At 44.9% G+C, this 22,484-nt stretch overlaps 1 protein-coding gene across 1 annotated transcript in view; it reads right to left on the bottom strand.

The window, feature by feature from the left end:
- Positions 1 to 22,484, bottom strand: part of RP1 (RP1 axonemal microtubule associated) — a 1,008,071-nt gene that overhangs the window by 414,905 nt on the left and 570,682 nt on the right. The window contains exon 29 of the mRNA XM_063923729.1: positions 5,782 to 5,863. Coding sequence (XP_063779799.1) covers positions 5,782 to 5,863 — 82 coding nt within the window. The remainder of the gene's footprint in view (positions 1 to 5,781; positions 5,864 to 22,484) is intronic.

Below are 22,484 nucleotides of genomic sequence, written 5' to 3'. Positions count from 1 at the left end.
TATCAGTACTAATTTTTCCAGTGGTCCTACCACTATCATTGGAGAAACCACCAATGCCCCCTCCATGACAGTCCGCGAGGCCACCAGTTACAATCATCATGGAGCTCACCAGCATCCCAAATATGACAGAAGATCCCTCTCCAATTATGCCATACCCGTAGGAATAGAAAAACCCCATTTCTAAGCTTTTTGGAGCTTGGTAAATTGGCCAAGAAAACAGTCTCCGTTGACACTAATGGGGACTGCAGACTACAGTGTTAGTCTGCCTAACTAGGGTGGCCAATCCCAGGGTCGGGATTGGCAGTATCCCGGGATTTAGGCCTAAAATTGGCCAGGATTCAATCCTGGGATTGGTGCTTCCAATCCTGGGGATTTCAGGATTAGAAAGCCCCATGTTTTTTTTAATCCTGGGAAGAGTTGAGCGTCCTCAGGAGGCTCGGATGCTGCCCAGCTCCCTTCTCCCAGCTCCCACTGTCCCCGGCTGTGCGCGCTGCGCAGCGTGACGTGTAGTCAGAGATCATGCTGCACAGTCTGACGCCAGCCGCCCGCACTGCCTGGACCGCACCTCGCTGCCCACTGCTTGCAGAAAGTGAACCTGTCCTCACTCCCACAGGATGGTGAGTAGTTCTGTGGGCTGGGAGGGTGCAGGAAGGAGGGACACTAAAGATTTTAATTTTATTATCTTCAACCCAATCCCGGGAATCCGGGATTGATCATTTTTCAATCCCGATATCCTGGATTGAAAAAAAGGCCCGGGATTAGCCTCCCTATGCCTAACGCATGGGAAATAGCAACATGTAAATAGTGAGATCAATGTGATTGCTTTTCCTGTGTGTTTTTACAGTGAGTATATTAACATGAAAATGCCAGTGCCAAGATTCCGAGATACTGTAGGTGTAATGTTATTTAAAATATTTAACTCTGCGGGTATTATAACTTTATATATGCTAGGAAGGGGCATAAAGTAAAGTTAAGTGCAAGGTTAGCTGAGACTGCAATAATATTTAGGAAGGGGATTCAAATCAGCTTAGAATATATGGGCCTGAATCTGATTTGGAAGTAAAGCTAAAGAATAAATAACTTTGGGGGTCATTCCGACCTGATCGCACGCTAGCTATTTTTTGCAGCGCTGCGATCAGGTCAAAACTCGGCAAAACTGCGCATGCGTATGCACCGCAATGCGCAAGCACGTTATACGGGTACAAAGGGGATCGGTGCTGGGCGATGGATTTAACGAAGAATCCATTCGAACAGCTGATCGCAAGAAGATTGACAGGGAGAGGGCATTTATGGGTGTCAACTGACCATTTTCAGGGAGTGGTTGGGGAAACGCAGGCGTGTCCAAGCGTTTGCAGGGCGGGTGTCTGACGTCAATTCCGGGACCACAGCGGCTGAGTAAGTTCAGACCTACTCAGAAACTACACAAAACGTTTTAGTACCGCTCGGCTGCACAAGCGTTCGCACACTTGCAAAGCGAAAATACACTCCCCCATAGGCGGCGACTATCTGATCGCAGCGCTGCAAAAAACAGCTAGCAAGCGATCAACTCGGAATGACCCCCTTTGTATCTGGAGCAAACCATGTTGCAGTGCAAGGGGAACAGATAAAATTTTTCTGTGCAGGGTAAATACTGGCTTCTCTTGGAAGTAGCCCACAGTTTTATTTTTAAACTGCAATTTAGATTTCATTTTGGACACACCCCACACAAAACTATATCTTTCTGCACATGTTACATCTACTCCACCCGCAGCACAGCATAGTTTTGCCCAGATGCACAGTTACAGTACTTCTTATTTGTTTACCTGGCTTCCAAATTGGAATCAGCCCTTATGTCATGGTCTGCTAAGTTTGTAACATAGGTGTGATAGAGATGTAAATGCGTGTCATAAGATCATGGAAAGAAGATGAGGAAACAGGCATTGGTTTACCTTTAAATACTTGGGCGTAGGAAAAATCTTGGGATAAAAGAGCAAGGGACATGTTTTGTACTCAAGAGTAGACTTGACAGCCATACAACAAGCATGCAATGTTTTGTTTCTTTATTGTAATTAAAAATATAAATTACTGATGCCTGCACAGCCAAACCCACTTAGCTCTTCTGTTATTATTTGGGTAAAAAATGAAATAGTGGGAAATTATGAGAATTGTTCAGTGCGCCTTTCCTAGAAGTTTCGTGCTTGCATGTTGTGCAATGTCATTTTATGCTTTCACTCCATATCAATCAGTGTCCCTCAAATTGCCTCAAGCAAAAAAAAAAATTATGCATTATTTCTGTCCTGGAATTAAAGTCTTCAGCTTAGAGTTAAATAAATCCCTTCTGACAAGAAGTTTTAAATTGAACGCCACTGACTTCATTAGGTTTGCATCTCTTGTGGTGCGTTTCACAAACTCTGACAGCAGATAAGCAACTGCCTTGAATTGACCATTTAACATCTAAATATAACCCACTGACTTCCAGGCTGGCTCTACATGCAGATGTCTGAGCAATGTAAGGGAATGATCGGACAATAAATACTTTTATTTTTTATTTTTAATGAAAGTTTTAATCTAAAACAACAATACGTCCAGAATTTTATAGGGTTATTAGAGTTTAATAGAATTAGAATTCCTGTTGGCAGATGACAATCTTGTAGGAATATTGTACAGATGTCAAAATAATTGGATTTGTTATTCTATGTCTCAAACCCACACAATAAAAATGCTGATATTAAACTGACAATCCAGTCACCTCTGAATAACAATATCTCATTGTATTTATAGTATTTATAGTAAAGGCTCCTTGTTTTCCTCCAAGAAACCGTGTAAACCTTCCACTGACAAGTTTACAGGAAACTGTTGCAGGAAAAGTACTTTTTCTTTTTATTGGGAGAGGGAGACAGACAAACAAACAAACAAACAAACAGATTTAGGGCCTGATGTCTAGTTGGGAGAAATTAACACTGAAAATGTGAACCGTAAGGAAGCTGCAAGTACTTAAATAGAATATGGAAGAGTATTATATATTTAATGGGGTTGGGTACTAAATCCTGGTTGTCGGGATCAAGTCATAAGACCACCAGCAGAATCCTGAATGTCTGACTCTTTACAGATCACAGTATTTTAACCCTAACCCTGTCCATAACCCTAACCCACCCCTCCCGTAGCCTAAATCTAACCCAGGACCGAAAGTAGGATTCTTGTCATCTGGGGCAAGGCAATCATTTGGCACCCCCCTGCAGCAGTCTGTGCCACACATCTCTTCTGTCACTGTCTTCTGTCTATGTGATACCCCACTCCTGCCAAGATGATCAGTTCCACAAGGGGAGACTACCCCTTTATATATAATGGACACAATGGGGAAGAGGAGAACAACAGGGGAACCTACTCCCTTTTAGACTTCTAAACAGTGTGATCATGGGGAGAAAATTGAAGCCTACCCCCTTTTAGACTTCTATATAGTGTGATTATGGGAAGAAAATGTGAGCCTACCCCCTTTTAGACTTCTAAACAGTGTGATAATGCAGAGAAAAGGGTAGCCTACCCCCTTTTAGACTTCTATATAGTGTGATTATGGGGAGAAAAGGGGAGCCTAACCCCTTATTAAACTTTATAAAAATTAACACTGGGGTGAGTGAAAAACACAGGGGAGCCTACCCCTTAAATTACTTTGTCCCCAACATGCAGAGTGTGCAGCGGAAGGGCTAACAGGGCAGAGTAGGCAGTGGAAGACATAGTCTGGGTCTCATCCCATGCAGCAGCGCTTCTGCCACCTCAGTCCTTCAGCGCTGCCCGGGATGCTGGGCCCAGCACTGGGCTGCGATCTCAGTGCAGGGTCTTTGTCACTCCCTCCAGCTGGTCACCTTCAGCTCTGACGCTGTCTTCACAGGCTCCGCCCAAACGTGCCTTCTGGCATTGTTTTACAGCAGCGGTCTGGCTGTGCCACGTACCTTGTTCGGTGTCCTGACATGAGTTGTCCTTGGCTCAATCAAATCAGCCTGCAGTTCCTCCTCCTGCATGACACTGCTGCTCTTCTAGCAGTGTTACTCCTGGGCACTTCTATGCAGCACAGCAATGGCTGAGAAAGCTCTCCAAACACTGGGGTCCTCAGGGCTGGGCTGTCCTGCTGACGCTGAGATCTCCTCCAGATGACTGCAGGAGAAGGTGGCTCTCTACTTTGGTGAGTGACTCTCAGCGCCCCATCCATTCAAGTGCCGGGGGAACGTGACCCTTTACCCCCCTACACACACTAGTTGCGGCCATGCCTTACCCTGCCATTTCCACAGCCTTACCCTAATCTCCCCAACCCCTCAGTCTAACCCTAGCCTCCCCCTTCCATAGCCTAACCCTAACCTCCCTGTCCCTCAATATTACCATAACATTTCTTCTCATGCAGCCTAACTCTAACCCCCCACCCCAGCAGCCTAACCATAACCTTCCCTCTAGAGCCGAACCCTAACCCCAATCCCCATATTTACCATTGTGTTGTGTATCAATACTTCAGACTCAAACATGGAAAAGGGGCATTCGGTTAGTTTGCACAATGTCTGGAAATTGTACTGAAATATTGGTTACTATGGAGTCATTTCCATACAGGCTAAAATATGGGAGCCAGCTAGGGACCATACTAAGAATATGCGAGTGGTGCCATCGAATAGAGTGCAGGGCTCTACGGGCGGCACTACCGCTGCCCTTGACTGAAACCCGCTGTTCTCACATGCTGCAGTCTGTATTCGCAGGCACCCGCTGTGATGCATGTTTCGCTAGCAGTGTGCCCATCTTCACACCACTTTACCTTCTGGCTCCTTTGTAGCATGACCCCTCGGGATTTGTAGTTCCTGTGGCTGTCCTCAGCACTCCCAGCAAATTACAACTCCCCGCATGCCCAGCCAACCTGGACACCCAGAGTGAGGGAATAAGCTGCACAGGTGATGGGAACAGTCTCTCCCCCTCCCCAGCACCCTGCTGCTGCCTTCATCCGTTCATATGGGGTACAGGGAGGATGGGTGCAGGCTGTATAGGGTCGTACAGGGGAGATGCAGGCTGTATATAGGGATTAGTGTGAGGGAGAGCACGGGGGCACCCCAGCACCAAAATGTCTAGATTCGGCTCTGGAACCAGCATTCACAGTACATGATACTATGAAATTAGGTGATGACTTATAGTAAATAGAAGCAGTTTTTACTATCCGCATCATGATTTCCAATGAGTAAGCCCGGTGAAGCACACTGCATTTAATCTCTCAACATGGATCATAACAGAGGAGCTGATTGGCGGGTACTTTATCTCTCTCCACTTTATTACGTTGCAAATCTTAGTACATCTCCCCCTATGTATCATTGTACCATGAAGGACAATGTGTGTTTGCCAAAATAATAACACATTTTATATGGAAATATGGAAGTAACAATGATACAATTTTTTTTAACCTACTGTATGTTCAAATCATAGCATTACAGAGTGTTTTAGCGCTGACTATGAAATGCTTCTCATTCTACCCATGAGAGATCACTTTTTATGAGAAAGCATTACACAAAGTAGATCAATGAGAAATTAGACTTAGAAGGCATCAGTCAATGGATGCCGTAATTCAGAATACTTCAGAAAAAGTGCATTCATATGCAACAGTAAATTATGTCTAAGCCACTCCGTTATCAGCCAATCATGTAGTTGATCTTAATTGGACACACCCTCAATCCACTGTGCTACACCTAGTGGTTGCAGGGAAATTGAGACTGTTGGGATTTTTATGACAAGTTAAATAGCATTGTATTGTTATGATTTTGACTACTTTATAGAACATACCTGTTGCATGGAAATAAAACTTTGTGGTCACATCCATTCTCTGTATATAGTATGATGACTTTATCCAGAAACCATCCTTTGCCTGTGTTAAAAGACAATTATATATTTAAAAGTTGGGCTGAAACATGCCCTGGTTTTTCTAGGAGGGTCACAATTTTTATCATTTAAAAAAAAAGAAAAATTCTGCACTCATAAATATTGTACAAAATACTAATTTCTGTATATAGCATCTAATGTGTATGTACATTGCAGGAAAAATAAAACGGCCCTGGAAATAGGAACCAATGAAAGTGCCTATGCAGTGGTATGAATGGGCAGCTGACAGGTGTACTTCCTATATGAAACAGTATTTCTGTTTTAGATGAGGGTGGTGTGGGAGGGGGTATGTAGACAACTTGACATCTGCTATTTCATACTATGTTTGCATTAGGGATGACCATCCACCATCAATGGGCCAGTCACTGAAAAAACATGGTTGACCATCAGTTGTGGAAACCATCGAGGGTCCTGCACTGCATAGTTGGAAGCCATTGATGGTTACTTGCCATATCATCATCGATGGCAACCACACCGATAACCATTGCTGGTTTGCAGATCAAGAAAGGGACAGAGGCTTTGAATGGGACGTGGCCTCAGCTGAAAGGGTGTGGCCTCATGTGGGAGGGCAGGTTCAAACTAATTTTTTGTCATTTTGGGGGCATGCTCAGCGCTCCCTGGCTCAGCTACCTGCACAGTTTGATACTGTGTACATGGGCACGGCATCTATTCAGTGATCACTCTCTGCTTTGCTGTGCAGAGCAGTGGTGATAAAATCCCCCCCGCTTACACAGGGGCCCGTGCGTGAGACAGGAGGACAGTGTCTGAATAGCGGGACTGTCCCGCTGTAATTGTGACAGTTGGGTGGTATGCTGTTTCCCTCTGCACCTGTCTGTGGTGGGGACATGCTTACTTAGATATGTTGTTCGCTTTTGTTGGGAAAAAGGAAGCATAGTGAAGTATTTGTGAATAAGGGTATTCTAGATTTTCTTTTTAAAAAACGACAATCCCACATACTTTTGTGTTGGTTAATTCTCTTTTTGGAACATGTTTATGTTCATAAATTACAACAGACTGAGACTTGATATGTAATTACATTGGAGGGACAGCAGGTGGAGCTGTCGTATATTTGTTTATGTGTTTTACAGTCTGTGAAGTATATTTGCACTTGTTTGTTCCTGTGTGTGAAGATGACATGAAGGAGAGAGATGGAGCATGCAATGATTGATGCTCATATACAGTTATCTTGTTCTGATTATCAGTTTGTATTATGATCGGTTCCAGTTTTATTATATAAAATAGTTATACCACATTTCCGGTGTGTGCCTACTGATTAAAGCATAGCTCATGAGGTGATCCTAAATGCATTGGTAAAACACTCTATTCCAACAGGTTACAGGCCCAGACACAGACAAGAGGATCCTAGTTACCAGGAGTAAAGATTACAAGGATCAAGGCACAAGAAACATCTCTGAGAGATCTACACAGCAACTGTGAGTAAACCCAGTATTATAACTCAAGGGGAAGAGCAGACAAACAGAAAAGAGATCATAAGCAGCACAGATCTTAGACTGGAGGTAACCAAGCTGTCTAATGATAACTACCAACTATGGAAATTTAAAGTTGAAATGCTGCTAACTAAAGATGATTTGTGGGAAGTTTTAACTACAGACATACCAGGTGATAAAAACCAGGAATGGGACGAGAAGAACAGACAGGCACGTGCAACTATAGGCTTATTAGTTGAAGATGATCAGTTAGTCCATATATATCAATAAGACACTGCAAGAGCATTTGGGATACACTGCAAAGGCTACATGAAAGAACCAGTTTAAACAGCAAATTATTCCTGCAAAGAAAACTGTACCAAATAAGACTTAGCAAAGAACAGACTATGCAGGAGCATATAAGTAAATTGCTGGAGATAGTAGCACCGCTCAGATCTATAGAAAAGCTAAAATGCAGCCATACAATAGCCATACTTCTGTGCAGTCTAGCAGTCACATAGAGTGCACTGATAAATGCTTTGGAAACAAAGGGGGTAATTCCAAGTTGATCGCAGCAGGATTTTTTTTAGCAATTGGGCAAAACCATGTGCACTGCAGGGGAGGCAGATATAACATGTGCAGAGAGAGATAGATTTGGGTGGGGTGTGTTCAATCTGCAATCTAATTTGCAGTGTAATAATAAAGCAGCCAGTATTTACCCTGCACAGAAACAAAATAACCCACCCAAATCTAACTCTCTCTGCACATGTTATATCTGCCCCCCCTGCAGTGCACATGGTTTTGTCCAACTGCTAAAAATTTTCCTGCTGCGATCAACTTGGAATTACCCCCAAAACCTGAAACAGAACTCACACTAGACTTTGTGATAAACAGGCTTATAGATTAATATTAGCGCAGGAAAGAAATCACACAGGATTACATGGACAGTGACAGAAAAATCTCTCAAAGTTACAGATACTAGGGTGCATAACAAAGATACAAGAGCATGCTTTAGATCAGGCATGTCCAAACTGCGGCCCTCCAGCTGTTGTGAAACTACATATCCCAGCATGCCCTGACACAGTTTTGCTGTCAGAGAATGCTAAAGCTGTGTCAGGGCATGCTGGGATGTGTAGTTTCTCAACAGCTGGAGGGCCGCAGTTTGGACATGCCTGCTTTAGATGCAAGAAAATAGGGCATTAAAAAAAGACTGCTCTATATGGAAAGGAGAACAGCAGATACTACTTCTAAAAGGGTCCAAACAGAAAGTCAAAACTGCACTCATAGACATATGCACAAATAAATGGAATGGAACTTTTAAAGTGACAGCAACACATACGAACTTTAGTTGGTACATAGATTCAGGAGCGACAAGTCACATGACAAGTGACAGAGATTTCTTCACCGAGATTGACACAAGTCATAGAGAAGCAATCTATCTTGCAGATAGTACCAATATCACTGCGGAAGGTAAAGGGCATGGCATACTCATATGCTCCAGTGCTAATGGAAGTGATAGAACAATACCAATTAAAGACGTTTTATATGTTCCCAGATTGGAAGGCGGATTAATATCTGTAAAGATCTCGACGGATAAAGGACTTACCGTTAAATTCCAAGATAACATGTGCATCATCCAGAATGGAACAGAAACAGTAGCCACAGCCAAACCAGAAAAACACCTGTATCGTCTAGACACTGCGGCGTGAATGCTGTATAAAAGCCAAAGCCACAAGAATGATAGTTCCAAAACAGAGGGGTTAATTCAGACCTGATTGTAGCTGCACGGCTACGATCAGCCACCCTGACATGCGGGGGTACGCCCAGCACACGGCTAGTCTGCCTCATATGTCTGGCCCTTCCCCCACCGCACAGGTACAAAAGCATTGCGCTTTTGTACCTGAAGAGTAGCTCCCTACCAGCGCAGCAGGGAGCTACCCGTCGCTCTCTGGGTCGCAGCGCACCCCCCACACGGCCATAAGCCACCAGCCTGCCCCCTTCCGCCCAGCAAATGCCTCTGCCTGTCAATCAGGCAGAGGCGATCGCTGTGCAGAGATGCCAATCGCATCTCTTGCATGCGCCGGCACTCTGCAGTGCATGTGCAGTTCAGACCTGATCACCCGCTGTGCAAAAATGCACAGCAGTGATCAGGTCTGAATTATCCCCAAAGTGAGAACAGAGCCCAAAGACCTCTAGATCTCATTCACAGCGGTGACGTGTGTGGCCCAATACAAGTACGTACACCAAGCGGTAACATATAGATAGTGACATTCACTGATGACTACTCCAGATATACAGTTATTTATATAATTAAAAGCAAGGATGAAGTACTGGACAAGTTACATGATTACGTAACAATAGCTAGAAAAACATTTTAAAGAAATCCACTAGTATTTCGTAGCGACAATGGAGGTGAATTCACGGGACACAAAATAGAACACTTCCTTAGACGACTTGGTATAGAGCACCACAAGTGACAAGACAGTACCCTACACACCAGAACAGAATGGGGTGGCTGAAAGAAATAATAGGACTCTGACAGAAATGATCAGATGCATGTTAACAGATTCAGGACTACCTGACAAATACTGGGGTGAAGCCATAACGACAGCCACATAATTACAGAATAGATTATTCTCAAGAACAGTTGAGAAAAACCCCATATGAATTATGGCAGGGCAGGAAACCTAATGTGAAACACAAGAATATGAATGTAAAGCATTTGTGTACATTCCAACAGAAAGATGCAGTAAACTGCAGAACCGTGCAGTAGAAGGAATCCTCGTTGGATACAGTGAATGTTCCAAAGGATACAAAATTCTGAGCCCAGAGAAAGATAAGATAACCATAAGCGATAGTGTGACCTTTGTGGAGGAACCATGAAATGAAGTGATGATTCCAGCAGATCTGGATAAAAAGACAATGCTGACTCTAGTGACACCGTCACAACAGATGCTGACCAAGAGGTTGAAATCAGTCTCGAACCAGATACCAAGGGTATGCAGGAGTGCACGACAGATGAAGTAAGGCGCTCGACCAGGGAGAACAAAGCCAAAGCACCAGTGCGTCTCTCATATAAAGCTAGCACTATTAGTATACGTGAACCCACATCCTGGGAAGAAGTATCTGACTTACCAGAAAGGAAGCTGAAAAATGATAGAAGCAGCAAAAGAAGAAATTAAATCCACGCATGACAATCAGACATGGACAGTAACAGAACTGCCAGCAGGAAGAAAAATCATAGGCAGCACACGGACATTCAAAGTCAAATACAACACAGATGGAAAAGTGGAGCGATACAAGGCCAGATTAGTAGCCAAAGGATACTTGCTAAATTATGGAGAGGACTATGGACCTAAATCAGACCTGGCCGCACACAGGCTATTTTTTGCACTGCTGCGACCAGGTAATTGCCGCCTTCAGGGGAGGGGTAATGCCTTCGCAGAGGTGCGTTTGCTTGTGCAGAGAGCTGCACAAACAAAAAGTTTGTGCAGTCTCTGCACAGCTCAAGACTTACTCAGCTGCTGCGATGATCGTTGCTGGAGCTGACGTCAGGATCCCTCCCTGGAAACGGTCGGGCACACCTGCGTTTTCCTCAACACTCCCTGAAAACGGTGAGTTGACACCCCCGGACGGCCTGTTCCTGTAAATCTTCTTGCGTTCGCCGATGCAAGCGCTTTCTTTGTTGTTTTTGTCACTATCAAGCGATGGCCGGCGGCGGCCAGCGACACGCCTACGCTTTGCCGCCGGAACGAATGCGCTGTTCAGACCCAATGGCATGGCTGCAAAAAACTGCAGCATGCGATCAGGTCTGAATGACCCCCTATGATGAGACATTTGCTCCAGTAGTGACTATTTACAGTAGTAGCTGCAAAGGATATGCAAGTAAGACACTTCGATGTAAAGACAGCGTTCTTACATGGTGAGCTATAGGAGGATATTTACATGGAACAGCCACCAGATTTCAAAGACCCTGAAAGACCAGACCTAGGGGCAGATGTATTAACCTGGAGAAGGCATAAGGAAGTGGTAAACCAGTGATATGTGCAAGGTGATAAAGGCTAGAGATGAGCGGGTTCGGTTTCTCTGAATCCGAACCCGCCAGAACTTCATGTTTTTTTTCATGGGTCCGAGCGACTCGGATCTTCCCGCCTTGCTCGGTTAACCCGAGCGCGCCCGAACGTCATCATGACGCTGTCGGATTCTCGCGAGGCTCGGATTCTATCGCGAGACTCGGATTCTATATAAGGAGCCGCGCGTCGCCGCCATTTTCACACGTGCATTGAGATTGATAGGGAGAGGACGTGGCTGGCGTCCTCTCCGTTTAGAATAGATTAGAGAGACACTTGATTTACTAATTTTGGGGAGCATTAGGAGTACTCAGTACAGTGCAGAGTTTTGCTGATAGTGACCACCAGTTTTATTTATAATCCGTTCTCTGCCTGAAAAAAGCGATACACAGCACACAGTGACTCAGTCACATACCATATCTGTGTGCACTGCTCAGGCTCAGGCCAGTGTGCTGCATCATCTATTATCTATATATAATATTATATATATCTGTCTGACTGCTCAGCTCACACAGCTTATAATTGTGGGGGAGACTGGGGAGCACTACTGCAGTGCCAGTTATAGGTTATAGCAGGAGCCAGGAGTACATAATATATTATATAGTGAGTGACCACCAGACACACAGTGCAGTTTATTTAATATATCCGTTCTCTGCCTGAAAAAAGCAATACACACAGTGACTCAGTCAGTCACATACCATATCTGTGTGCACTGCTCAGGCTCAGGCCAGTGTGCTGCATCATCTATATATATTATATATCTGTCTTACTGCTCAGCTCACACAGCTTATAATTGTGGGGGAGACTGGGGAGCACTACTGCAGTGCCAGTTATAGGTTATAGCAGGAGCCAGGAGTACATAATATTATATTAAAACAGTGCACACTTTTGCTGCAGGAGTGCCACTGCCAGTGTGACTAGTGACCAGTGACCTGACCACCAGTATATATAATATTAGTAGTAGTATACTATCTCTTTATCAACCAGTCTATATTAGCAGCAGACACAGTACAGTGCGGTAGTTCACGGCTGTGGCTACCTCTGTGTCGGCACTCGGCAGCCCGTCCATAATTGTATATACCACCTAACCGTGGTTTTTTTTTCTTTCTTTATACATACATACTAGTTACGAGTATACTATCTCTTTATCAACCAGTCTATATTAGCAGCAGACACAGTACAGTGCGGTAGTTCACGGCTGTGGCTACCTCTGTGTCGGCACTCGGCAGCCCGTCCATAATTGTATATACCACCTAACCGTGGTTTTTTTTTCTTTCTTTATACATACATACTAGTTACGAGTATACTATCTCTTTATCAACCAGTCTATATATTAGCAGCAGACACAGTACAGTGCGGTAGTTCACGGCTGTGGCTACCTCTGTGTCGGCACTCGGCAGCCCGTCCATAATTGTATATACCACCTAACCGTGTTTTTTTTTTCTTTCTTTATACATACATACTAGTTACGAGTATACTATCTCTTTATCAACCAGTCTATATATTAGCAGCAGACACAGTACAGTGCGGTAGTTCACGGCTGTGGCTACCTCTGTGTCGGCACTCGGCAGCCCGTCCATAATTGTATATACCACCTAACCGTGGTTTTTTTTTCTTTCTTTATACATACATACTAGTTACGAGTATACTATCTCTTTATCAACCAGTCTATATATTAGCAGCAGACACAGTACAGTGCGGTAGTTCACGGCTGTGGCTACCTCTGTGTCGGCACTCGGCAGCCCGTCCATAATTGTATATACCACCTAACCGTGGTTTTTTTTTTCTTTCTTTATACATACATACTAGTTACGAGTATACTATCTCTTTATCAACCAGTCTATATATTAGCAGCAGACACAGTACAGTGCGGTAGTTCACGGCTGTGGCTACCTCTGTGTCGGCACTCGGCAGCCCGTCCATAATTGTATATACCACCTAACCGTCGTTTTTTTTTCTTTCTTTATACATACATACTAGTTACGAGTATACTATCTCTTTATCAACCAGTCTATATATTAGCAGCAGACACAGTACAGTGCGGTAGTTCACGGCTGTGGCTACCTCTGTGTCGGCACTCGGCAGCCCGTCCATAATTGTATATACCACCTAACCGTGGTTTTTTTTTCTTTCTTTATACATACATACTAGTTACGAGTATACTATCTCTTTATCAACCAGTCTATATATTAGCAGCAGACACAGTACAGTGCGGTAGTTCACGGCTGTGGCTACCTCTGTGTCGGCACTCGGCAGCCCGTCCATAATTGTATATACCACCTAACCGTGGTTTTTTTTTCTTTCTTTATACATACATACTAGTTACGAGTATACTATCTCTTTATCAACCAGTCTATATATTAGCAGCAGACACAGTACAGTGCGGTAGTTCACGGCTGTGGCTACCTCTGTGTCGGCACTCGGCAGCCCGTCCATAATTGTATATACCACCTAACCGTGGTTTTTTTTTCTTTCTTTATACATACATACTAGTTACGAGTATACTATCTCTTTATCAACCAGTCTATATATTAGCAGCAGACACAGTACAGTGCGGTAGTTCACGGCTGTGGCTACCTCTGTGTCGGCACTCGGCAGCCCGTCCATAATTGTATACTAGTATCCAATCCATCCATCTCCATTGTTTACCTGAGGTGCCTTTTAGTTGTGCCTATTAAAATATGGAGAACAAAAATGTTGAGGTTCCAAAATTAGGGAAAGATCAAGATCCACTTCCACCTCGTGCTGAAGCTGCTGCCACTAGTCATGGCCGAGACGATGAAATGCCAGCAACGTTGTCTGCCAAGGCCGATGCCCAATGGCATAGTACAGAGCATGTCAAAACCAAAACACCAAATATCAGTAAAAAAAGGACTCCAAAACCTAAAATAAAATTGTCGGAGGAGAAGCGTAAACTTGCCAATATGCCATTTACCACACGGAGTGGCAAGGAACGGCTGAGGCCCTGGCCTATGTTCATGGCTAGTGGTTCAGCTTCACATGAGGATGGAAGCACTCAGCCTCTCGCTAGAAAACTGAAAAGACTCAAGCTGGCAAAAGCACCGCAAAGAACTGTGCGTTCTTTGAAATCCCAAATCCACAAGGAGAGTCCAATTGTGTCGGTTGCGATGCCTGACCTTCCCAACACTGGACGTGAAGAGCATGCGCCTTCCACCATTTGCACGCCCCCTGCAAGTGCTGGAAGGAGCACCCGCAGTCCAGTTCCTGATAGTCAGATTGAAGATGTCAGTGTTGAAGTACACCAGGATGAGGAGGATATGGGTGTTGCTGGCGCTGGGGAGGAAATTGACCAGGAGGATTCTGATGGTGAGGTGGTTTGTTTAAGTCAGGCACCCGGGGAGACACCTGTTGTCCGTGGGAGGAATATGGCCGTTGACATGCCAGGTGAAAATACCAAAAAAATCAGCTCTTCGGTGTGGAGGTATTTCACCAGAAATGCGGACAACAGGTGTCAAGCCGTGTGTTCCCTTTGTCAAGCTGTAATAAGTAGGGGTAAGGACGTTAACCACCTCGGAACATCCTCCCTTATACGTCACCTGCAGCGCATTCATAATAAGTCAGTGACAAGTTCAAAAACTTTGGGTGACAGCGGAAGCAGTCCACTGACCAGTAAATCCCTTCCTCTTGTAACCAAGCTCACGCAAACCACCCCACCAACTCCCTCAGTGTCAATTTCCTCCTTCCCCAGGAATGCCAATAGTCCTGCAGGCCATGTCACTGGCAATTCTGACGAGTCCTCTCCTGCCTGGGATTCCTCCGATGCATCCTTGCGTGTAACGCCTACTGCTGCTGGCGCTGCTGTTGTTGCCGCTGGGAGTCGATGGTCATCCCAGAGGGGAAGTCGTAAGCCCACTTGTACTACTTCCAGTAAGCAATTGACTGTTCAACAGTCCTTTGCGAGGAAGATGAAATATCACAGCAGTCATCCTACTGCAAAGCGGATAACTGAGTCCTTGACAACTATGTTGGTGTTAGACGTGCGTCCGGTATCCGCCGTTAGTTCACAGGGAACTAGACAATTTATTGAGGCAGTGTGCCCCCGTTACCAAATACCATCTAGGTTCCACTTCTCTAGGCAGGCGATACCGAGAATGTACACGGACGTCAGAAAAAGACTCACCAGTGTCCTAAAAAATGCAGTTGTACCCAATGTCCACTTAACCACGGACATGTGGACAAGTGGAGCAGGGCAGGGTCAGGACTATATGACTGTGACAGCCCACTGGGTAGATGTATGGACTCCCGCCGCAAGAACAGCAGCGGCGGCACCAGTAGCAGCATCTCGCAAACGCCAACTCTTTCCTAGGCAGGCTACGCTTTGTATCACCGCTTTCCAGAATACGCACACAGCTGAAAACCTCTTACGGCAACTGAGGAAGATCATCGCGGAATGGCTTACCCCAATTGGACTCTCCTGTGGATTTGTGGCATCGGACAACGCCAGCAATATTGTGTGTGCATTAAATATGGGCAAATTCCAGCACGTCCCATGTTTTGCACATATCTTGAATTTGGTGGTGCAGAATTTTTAAAAAAACGACAGGGGCGTGCAAGAGATGCTGTCGGTGGCCAGAAGAATTGCGGGACACTTTCGGCGTACAGGCACCACGTACAGAAGACTGGAGCACCACCAAAAACTACTGAACCTGCCCTGCCATCATCTGAAGCAAGAAGTGGTAACGAGGTGGAATTCAACCCTCTATATGCTTCAGAGGTTGGAGGAGCAGCAAAAGGCCATTCAAGCCTATACAATTGAGCACGATATAGTAGGTGGAATGCACCTGTCTCAAGTGCAGTGGAGAATGATTTCAACGTTGTGCAAGGTTCTGATGCCCTTTGAACTTGCCACACGTGAAGTCAGTTCAGACACTGCCAGCCTGAGTCAGGTCATTCCCCTCATCAGGCTTTTGCAGAAGAAGCTGGAGGCATTGAAGAAGGAGCTAAAAGGGAGCGATTCCGCTAGGCATGTGGGACTTGTGGATGCAGCCCTTAATTCGCTTAACAAGGATTCACGGGTGGTCAATCTGTTGAAATCAGAGCACTACATTTTGGCCACCGTGCTCGATCCTAGATTTAAAGCCTACCTTGGATCTCTCTTTCCGGCAGACACAGGTCTGCTGGGGTTGAAAGACCTGCTGGTGACAAAATTGTCAAGTCAAGCGGAACGCGACCTGTCAACATCTCCTCCTTCACATTCTCCCGCAACTGGGGGTGCGAGGAAAAGGCTCAGAATTCCGAGCCCACCCGCTGGCGGTGATGCAGGGCAGTCTGGAGCGACTGCTGATGCTGACATCTGGTCCGGACTGAAGGACCTGACAACGATTACGGACATGTCGTCTACTGTCACTGCATATGATTCTCTCAACATTGATAGAATGGTGGAGGATTATATGAGTGACCGCATCCAAGTAGGCACGTCACACAGTCCGTACTTATACTGGCAGGAAAAAGAGGCAATTTGGAGGCCCTTGCACAAACTGGCTTTATTCTACCTAAGTTGCCCTCCCACAAGTGTGTACTCCGAAAGAGTGTTTAGTGCCGCCGCTCACCTTGTCAGCAATCGGCGTACGAGGTTACATCCAGAAAATGTGGAGAAGATGATGTTCATTAAAATGAATTATAATCAATTCCTCCGCGGAGACATTGACCAGCAGCAATTGCCTCCACAAAGTACACAGGGAGCTGAGATGGTGGATTCCAGTGGGGACGAATTGATAATCTGTGAGGAGGGGGATGTACACGGTGATATATCGGAGGGTGAAGATGAGGTGGACATCTTGCCTCTGTAGAGCCAGTTTGTGCAAGGAGAGATTAATTGCTTCTTTTTTGGGGGGGGTCCAAACCAACCCGTCATATCAGTCACAGTCGTGTGGCAGACCCTGTCACTGAAATGATGGGTTGGTTAAAGTGTGCATGTCCTGTTTTGTTTATACAACATAAGGGTGGGTGGGAGGGCCCAAGGACAATTCCATCTTGCACCTCTTTTTTCTTTTCTTTTTCTTTGCATCATGTGCTGATTGGGGAGGGTTTTTTGGAAGGGACATCCTGCGTGACACTGCAGTGCCACTCCTAGATGGGCCCGGTGTTTGTGTCGGCCACTAGGGTCGCTAATCTTACTCACACAGTCAGCTACCTCATTGCGCCTCTTTTTTTCTTTGCGTCATGTGCTGTTTGGGGAGGGTTTTTTGGAAGGGACATCCTGCGTGACACTGCAGTGCCACTCCTAGATGGGCCCGGTGTTTGTGTCGGCCACTAGGGTCGCTAATCTTACTCACACAGCTACCTCATTGCGCCTCTTTTTTTCTTTGCGTCATGTGCTGTTTGGGGAGGGTTTTTTGGAAGGGACATCCTGCGTGACACTGCAGTGCCACTCCTAGATGGGCCCGGTGTTTGTGTCGGCCACTAGGGTCGCTAATCTTACTCACACAGTCAGCTACCTCATTGCGCCTCTTTTTTTCTTTGCGTCATGTGCTGTTTGGGGAGGGTTTTTTGGAAGGGACATCCTGCGTGACACTGCAGTGCCACTTCTAGATGGGCCCGGTGTTTGTGTCGGCCACTAGGGTCGCTAATCTTACTCACACAGCTACCTCATTGCGCCTCTTTTTTTCTTTGCGTCATGTGCTGTTTGGGGAGGGTTTTTTGGAAGGGACATCCTGCGTGACACTGCAGTGCCACTCCTAGATGGGCCCGGTGTTTGTGTCGGCCACTAGGGTCGCTTATCTTACTCACACAGCGACCTCGGTGCAAATTTTAGGACTAAAAATAATATTGTGAGGTGTGAGGTATTCAGAATAGACTGAAAATGAGTGTAAATTATGGTTTTTGAGGTTAATAATACTTTGGGATCAAAATGACCCCCAAATTCTATGATTTAAGCTGTTTTTTAGTGTTTTTTGAAAAAAACACCCGAATCCAAAACACACCCGAATCCGACAAAAAAAATTCGGTGAGGTTTTGCCAAAACGCGTTCGAACCCAAAACACGGCCGCGGAACCGAACCCAAAACCAAAACACAAAACCCGAAAAATTTCAGGCGCTCATCTCTAATAAAGGCACCAGCCAATCAGATCCTAACTGTTAATTTACATATTGGAGCTGATTGGCTGGTGGCTTTATCACCTTGCACATATCACTGGTATATCGCTTCCTTATGCCTTCTCCAGGTTAATACATCTGGCACCTAGGGGCAGATGTATTAACCTGGAGAAGGCATAAGGAAGTGATAAACCAGTGATATGTGCAAGGTGATAAAGGCACCAGCCAATCAGATCCTAACTGTTAATTTACATATTGGAGCTGATTGGCTGGTGGCTTTATCACCTTGCACATACCACTGGTTTATCACTTCCTTATGCCTTCTCCAGGTTAATACATCTGCCCCATAGTGTGCAAGCTCCAGAAGAGTATATATGGTCTGAAGCAGGCAGCAAGAGCCTGGAACACAAAAATAAATTAAGTACTCATACAGGAAGACTTTGTGAGAAGCAAAGCAGATCCCTGCTTATATGTCAAGGAAATAGCTGACAGGTGGATCTACCTGTTAATCTATGTGGATGATCTTGTAGTATGTTTCGAGCAAGAAGTAGAATTACTGCAGATTCTGAATACGGAAATTTGAAACAAAAGACCTACAGTATGAAATATAACACACTATTTAAGTATTCAAATAGCGAGAGAAGAAAATGGTAACTTTACCTTAAACCAGAAACAAAAGATACAGGAATCCATTGAGGAGCTTGGGATGCAAGATGCAAAACCGGCAAGTACTCCCATGGAGACCAACTACATAAAGGAAATGTACAATGAAGGTACACCATTACCAGACAATCACCTGTACAGAGAGGCAATTGGAAAATTGCTGTATGTTGCCTCTATTACCAGCAGGATCGGTTCCGGGGCTTCTTGCACCCCGGGCGGCATTAGGGGGTCTGGCTTCATACAGGGGGCGTGGTCAGTTACGCCCCCTGTACTGTAGTAGGATGTGCGGTGCGCGATGACGTCATCGCGCACCACACAGCAAAGGTCCTCTCCACGAAGGAAAACTAGACGCTAAGCGTCTAGTTCCCTTCGTGGAGAGGACCTTTGCTGTGCGGTGCGCGATGACATCAACGCGCACCGCACATCATTACAGTTAAGGTCCTCTCCAGGAAGGGAAACTAGACGCGTAGCGTCTAGTTTCCCTTCACAGCGGGCAGCGGGGGGCACCACAGCAGCAGCGGATCTTGCCATGGTGCGGCGCCCTCCGGATGGCGCCGGCGCCCTCCGGAAGGCGGCGCCCCAGGCAAACGTCATGCTTGCCCGTGGCAAGATCCGCTACTAATTACCAGACCTGACATCACTACAGCAGTAGCAATTCTAAGCAGAAAGGTCTCCAAGTCAAGTCAGATGGACTGGAATGCCATGAAAGGGTAATACGTTACTTAAAGGGAACCATCACCTTAGGACTTAAACTTCCAGGAAGCAAAAAGTGTAATCTGATCGGATATGTGGATGCAGATTGGGCTGGAAACTACCGACAGAAAGTCCACAAGTGGTTACCTATTTCTACTTGGTGCAAAGGTTCAAAAATAGCGGTGCTCATGGGGTCAAATCTCACACAATAGAGAAGAGGAAATTTATCCAAAAGCCGATGATTTAAATTGTTAGTCATTTATTTATGTTTTGTCTATTTCTTCTTGGTGAATGACTTATAAGTTAGATAAGTAAGAAGCAATCATGCGTAACACTTTCTTCCACAGAAGCAGAGTATGTTGCGGCAGCTCAAGCAAGTCAAGAGCTAATATGGCTGAGACAATTGTTAGCTGATTTGGGACAGCAACAAGAAGAACCTACATAAATCTTTGAGGATAATCAAGGATGTCTCGCATTAGCACAAATAGAACGTGTAAATCCAAGGACCAAGCACATTGATGTGAAGTACCACTTCTTAAAGGATCTACAGGAACAAGGTCTTCTCAACTTGGAATATTGGCCAACAGAAGAAATGACTCCGGACATTCTCACCAAGCCATTGGCTGGAGAAAGACATCACAGACTATCTAGAAAGATGGGTCTCGTGGATCAAGCCTTATCTGTTGAGAAGGGGTGTTGATTACAACAGACTGAGACTTGATATGCAATTACACTGGAGGGACAGCAGGTGGAGCTGTCGCATATGTGTTTATGTGTTTTACAGTCTGTGAAGTATATTTGTACTTGTTTGTTCCTGTGTGTGAAGGTGACATGAAGGAGAGAGATGGAGCATGCAATGATTGCTGCTCATATACAGTTATGTTGCTCTGATTATCAGTTTGTATTATGATCGGTTCCAGCTTCATTATATAAACAAGTTATACCACAAAGAGCTTTCTGGTGTGTGCCTACCGAGTGAAGCATAGCTCAAGAGGTGATCATGACTGTGTGGGTAAAACACTCTATGCCAATAGTTTGTACAATATGAATACGATTTATTTTTCTAGGATGTTCTTTTTAGGCAAACTGTATATGGGAGAGTTCTATGGTTGCATGTGGAGTGCATTAGCATTTCAGCACTCAAGCTTATTTCTAAGGGGAGAGTCACTGAATCTCTGTGTCAGAATTCTTCCATCTTGTACTTGATAGCAGCTGAAGGAGGAGGTTGAGGGGTATTGTACCATTAAAAGGCATGCTCACTCCATCATCTGACATGTGAACATCATGGTACACGCGAGACACTTAATAAACAGTAAATCATTAATAGCAGCTTGAGGAAAAAGGGTAAGGAAACAGTACCACACCCGTGAATATGCCACAGTGATTTATGTAAACTAAATACATAAATATATCAGGGATGTGGTAAGGTAAATGGCTCAGGAGGCACTGGCTAGTACCACAGCCAGATTTACACACAATATATGAGCCCAAGTGTTCATGTGGGCATTATACACATGTACAGCAGTATATACTGCTGGAATTTTGTTGAGCTTTGATAAGATAGGCAGTGCCTCATCTGCCATAGACTGTTTACTCCAGAGTTTTGACTATAAAAATTATTAGAATAATACAAAGAGATTTATAATATACAGGTTGAGTATCCCTTATCCAAAATGCTTGGGACCAGAGGTATTTTGGATATGGGATTTTTCCGTATTTTGGTATAATTAGATACCACAATGAGATATCATGGCGATGGGACCTAAATCTAAGCACAGAATGTATTTATGTTTTATACACACCTTATACACACAGCCTGAAGGTAATTTTAGCCAATATTTTTTATAATGTTGTGCATTAAACAAAGTTTATCTACATTCACACAATTCATTTATGTTTCATATACACCTTATACACACAGCCTGAAGGTCATTTAATACAATATTTTTAATAACTTTGTGTATTAAACAAAGTTTGTGTACATTGAGCCACCAAAAAATATGAATTTACTTACCGATAATTCTATTTCTCATAGTCCGTAGTGGATGCTGGGGACTCCGAAAGGACCATGGGGAATAGCGGCTCCGCAGGAGACTGGGCACAAAGTTAAAGCTTTAGGACTAGCTGGTGTGCACTGGCTCCTCCCCCTATGACCCTCCTCCAAGCCTCAGTTAGGATACTGTGCCCGGACGAGCGTACACAATAAGGAAGGATTTTGAATCCCGGGTAAGACTCATACCAGCCACACCAATCACACCGTACAACTTGTGATCTGAACCCAGTTAACAGCATGATAACAGAAGGAGCCTCTGAAAAGATGGCTCACAACAACAATAACCCGATTTTTGTAACAATAACTATGTACAAGTAATGCAGACAATCCGCACTTGGGATGGGCGCCCAGCATCCACTACGGACTATGAGAAATAGAATTATCGGTAAGTAAATTCTTATTTTCTCTAACGTCCTAGTGGATGCTGGGGACTCCGAAAGGACCATGGGGATTATACCAAAGCTCCCAAACGGGCGGGAGAGTGCGGATGACTCTGCAGCACCGAATGAGAGAACTCCAGGTCCTCCTCAGCCAGGGTATCAAATTTGTAGAATTTAGCAAACGTGTTTGCCCCTGACTAAGTAGCTGCTCGGCAAAGTTGTAAAGCCGAGACCCCTCGGGCAGCCGCCCAAGATGAGCCCACTT

This window comes from Pseudophryne corroboree, chromosome 5 (genome assembly GCF_028390025.1).
Source record: "Pseudophryne corroboree isolate aPseCor3 chromosome 5, aPseCor3.hap2, whole genome shotgun sequence".
Lineage (NCBI taxonomy): Eukaryota > Metazoa > Chordata > Amphibia > Anura > Myobatrachidae > Pseudophryne > Pseudophryne corroboree.
Note: the sequence above shows the minus strand (reverse complement) of the source record. Positions and strands in the feature narration are given on the sequence as shown.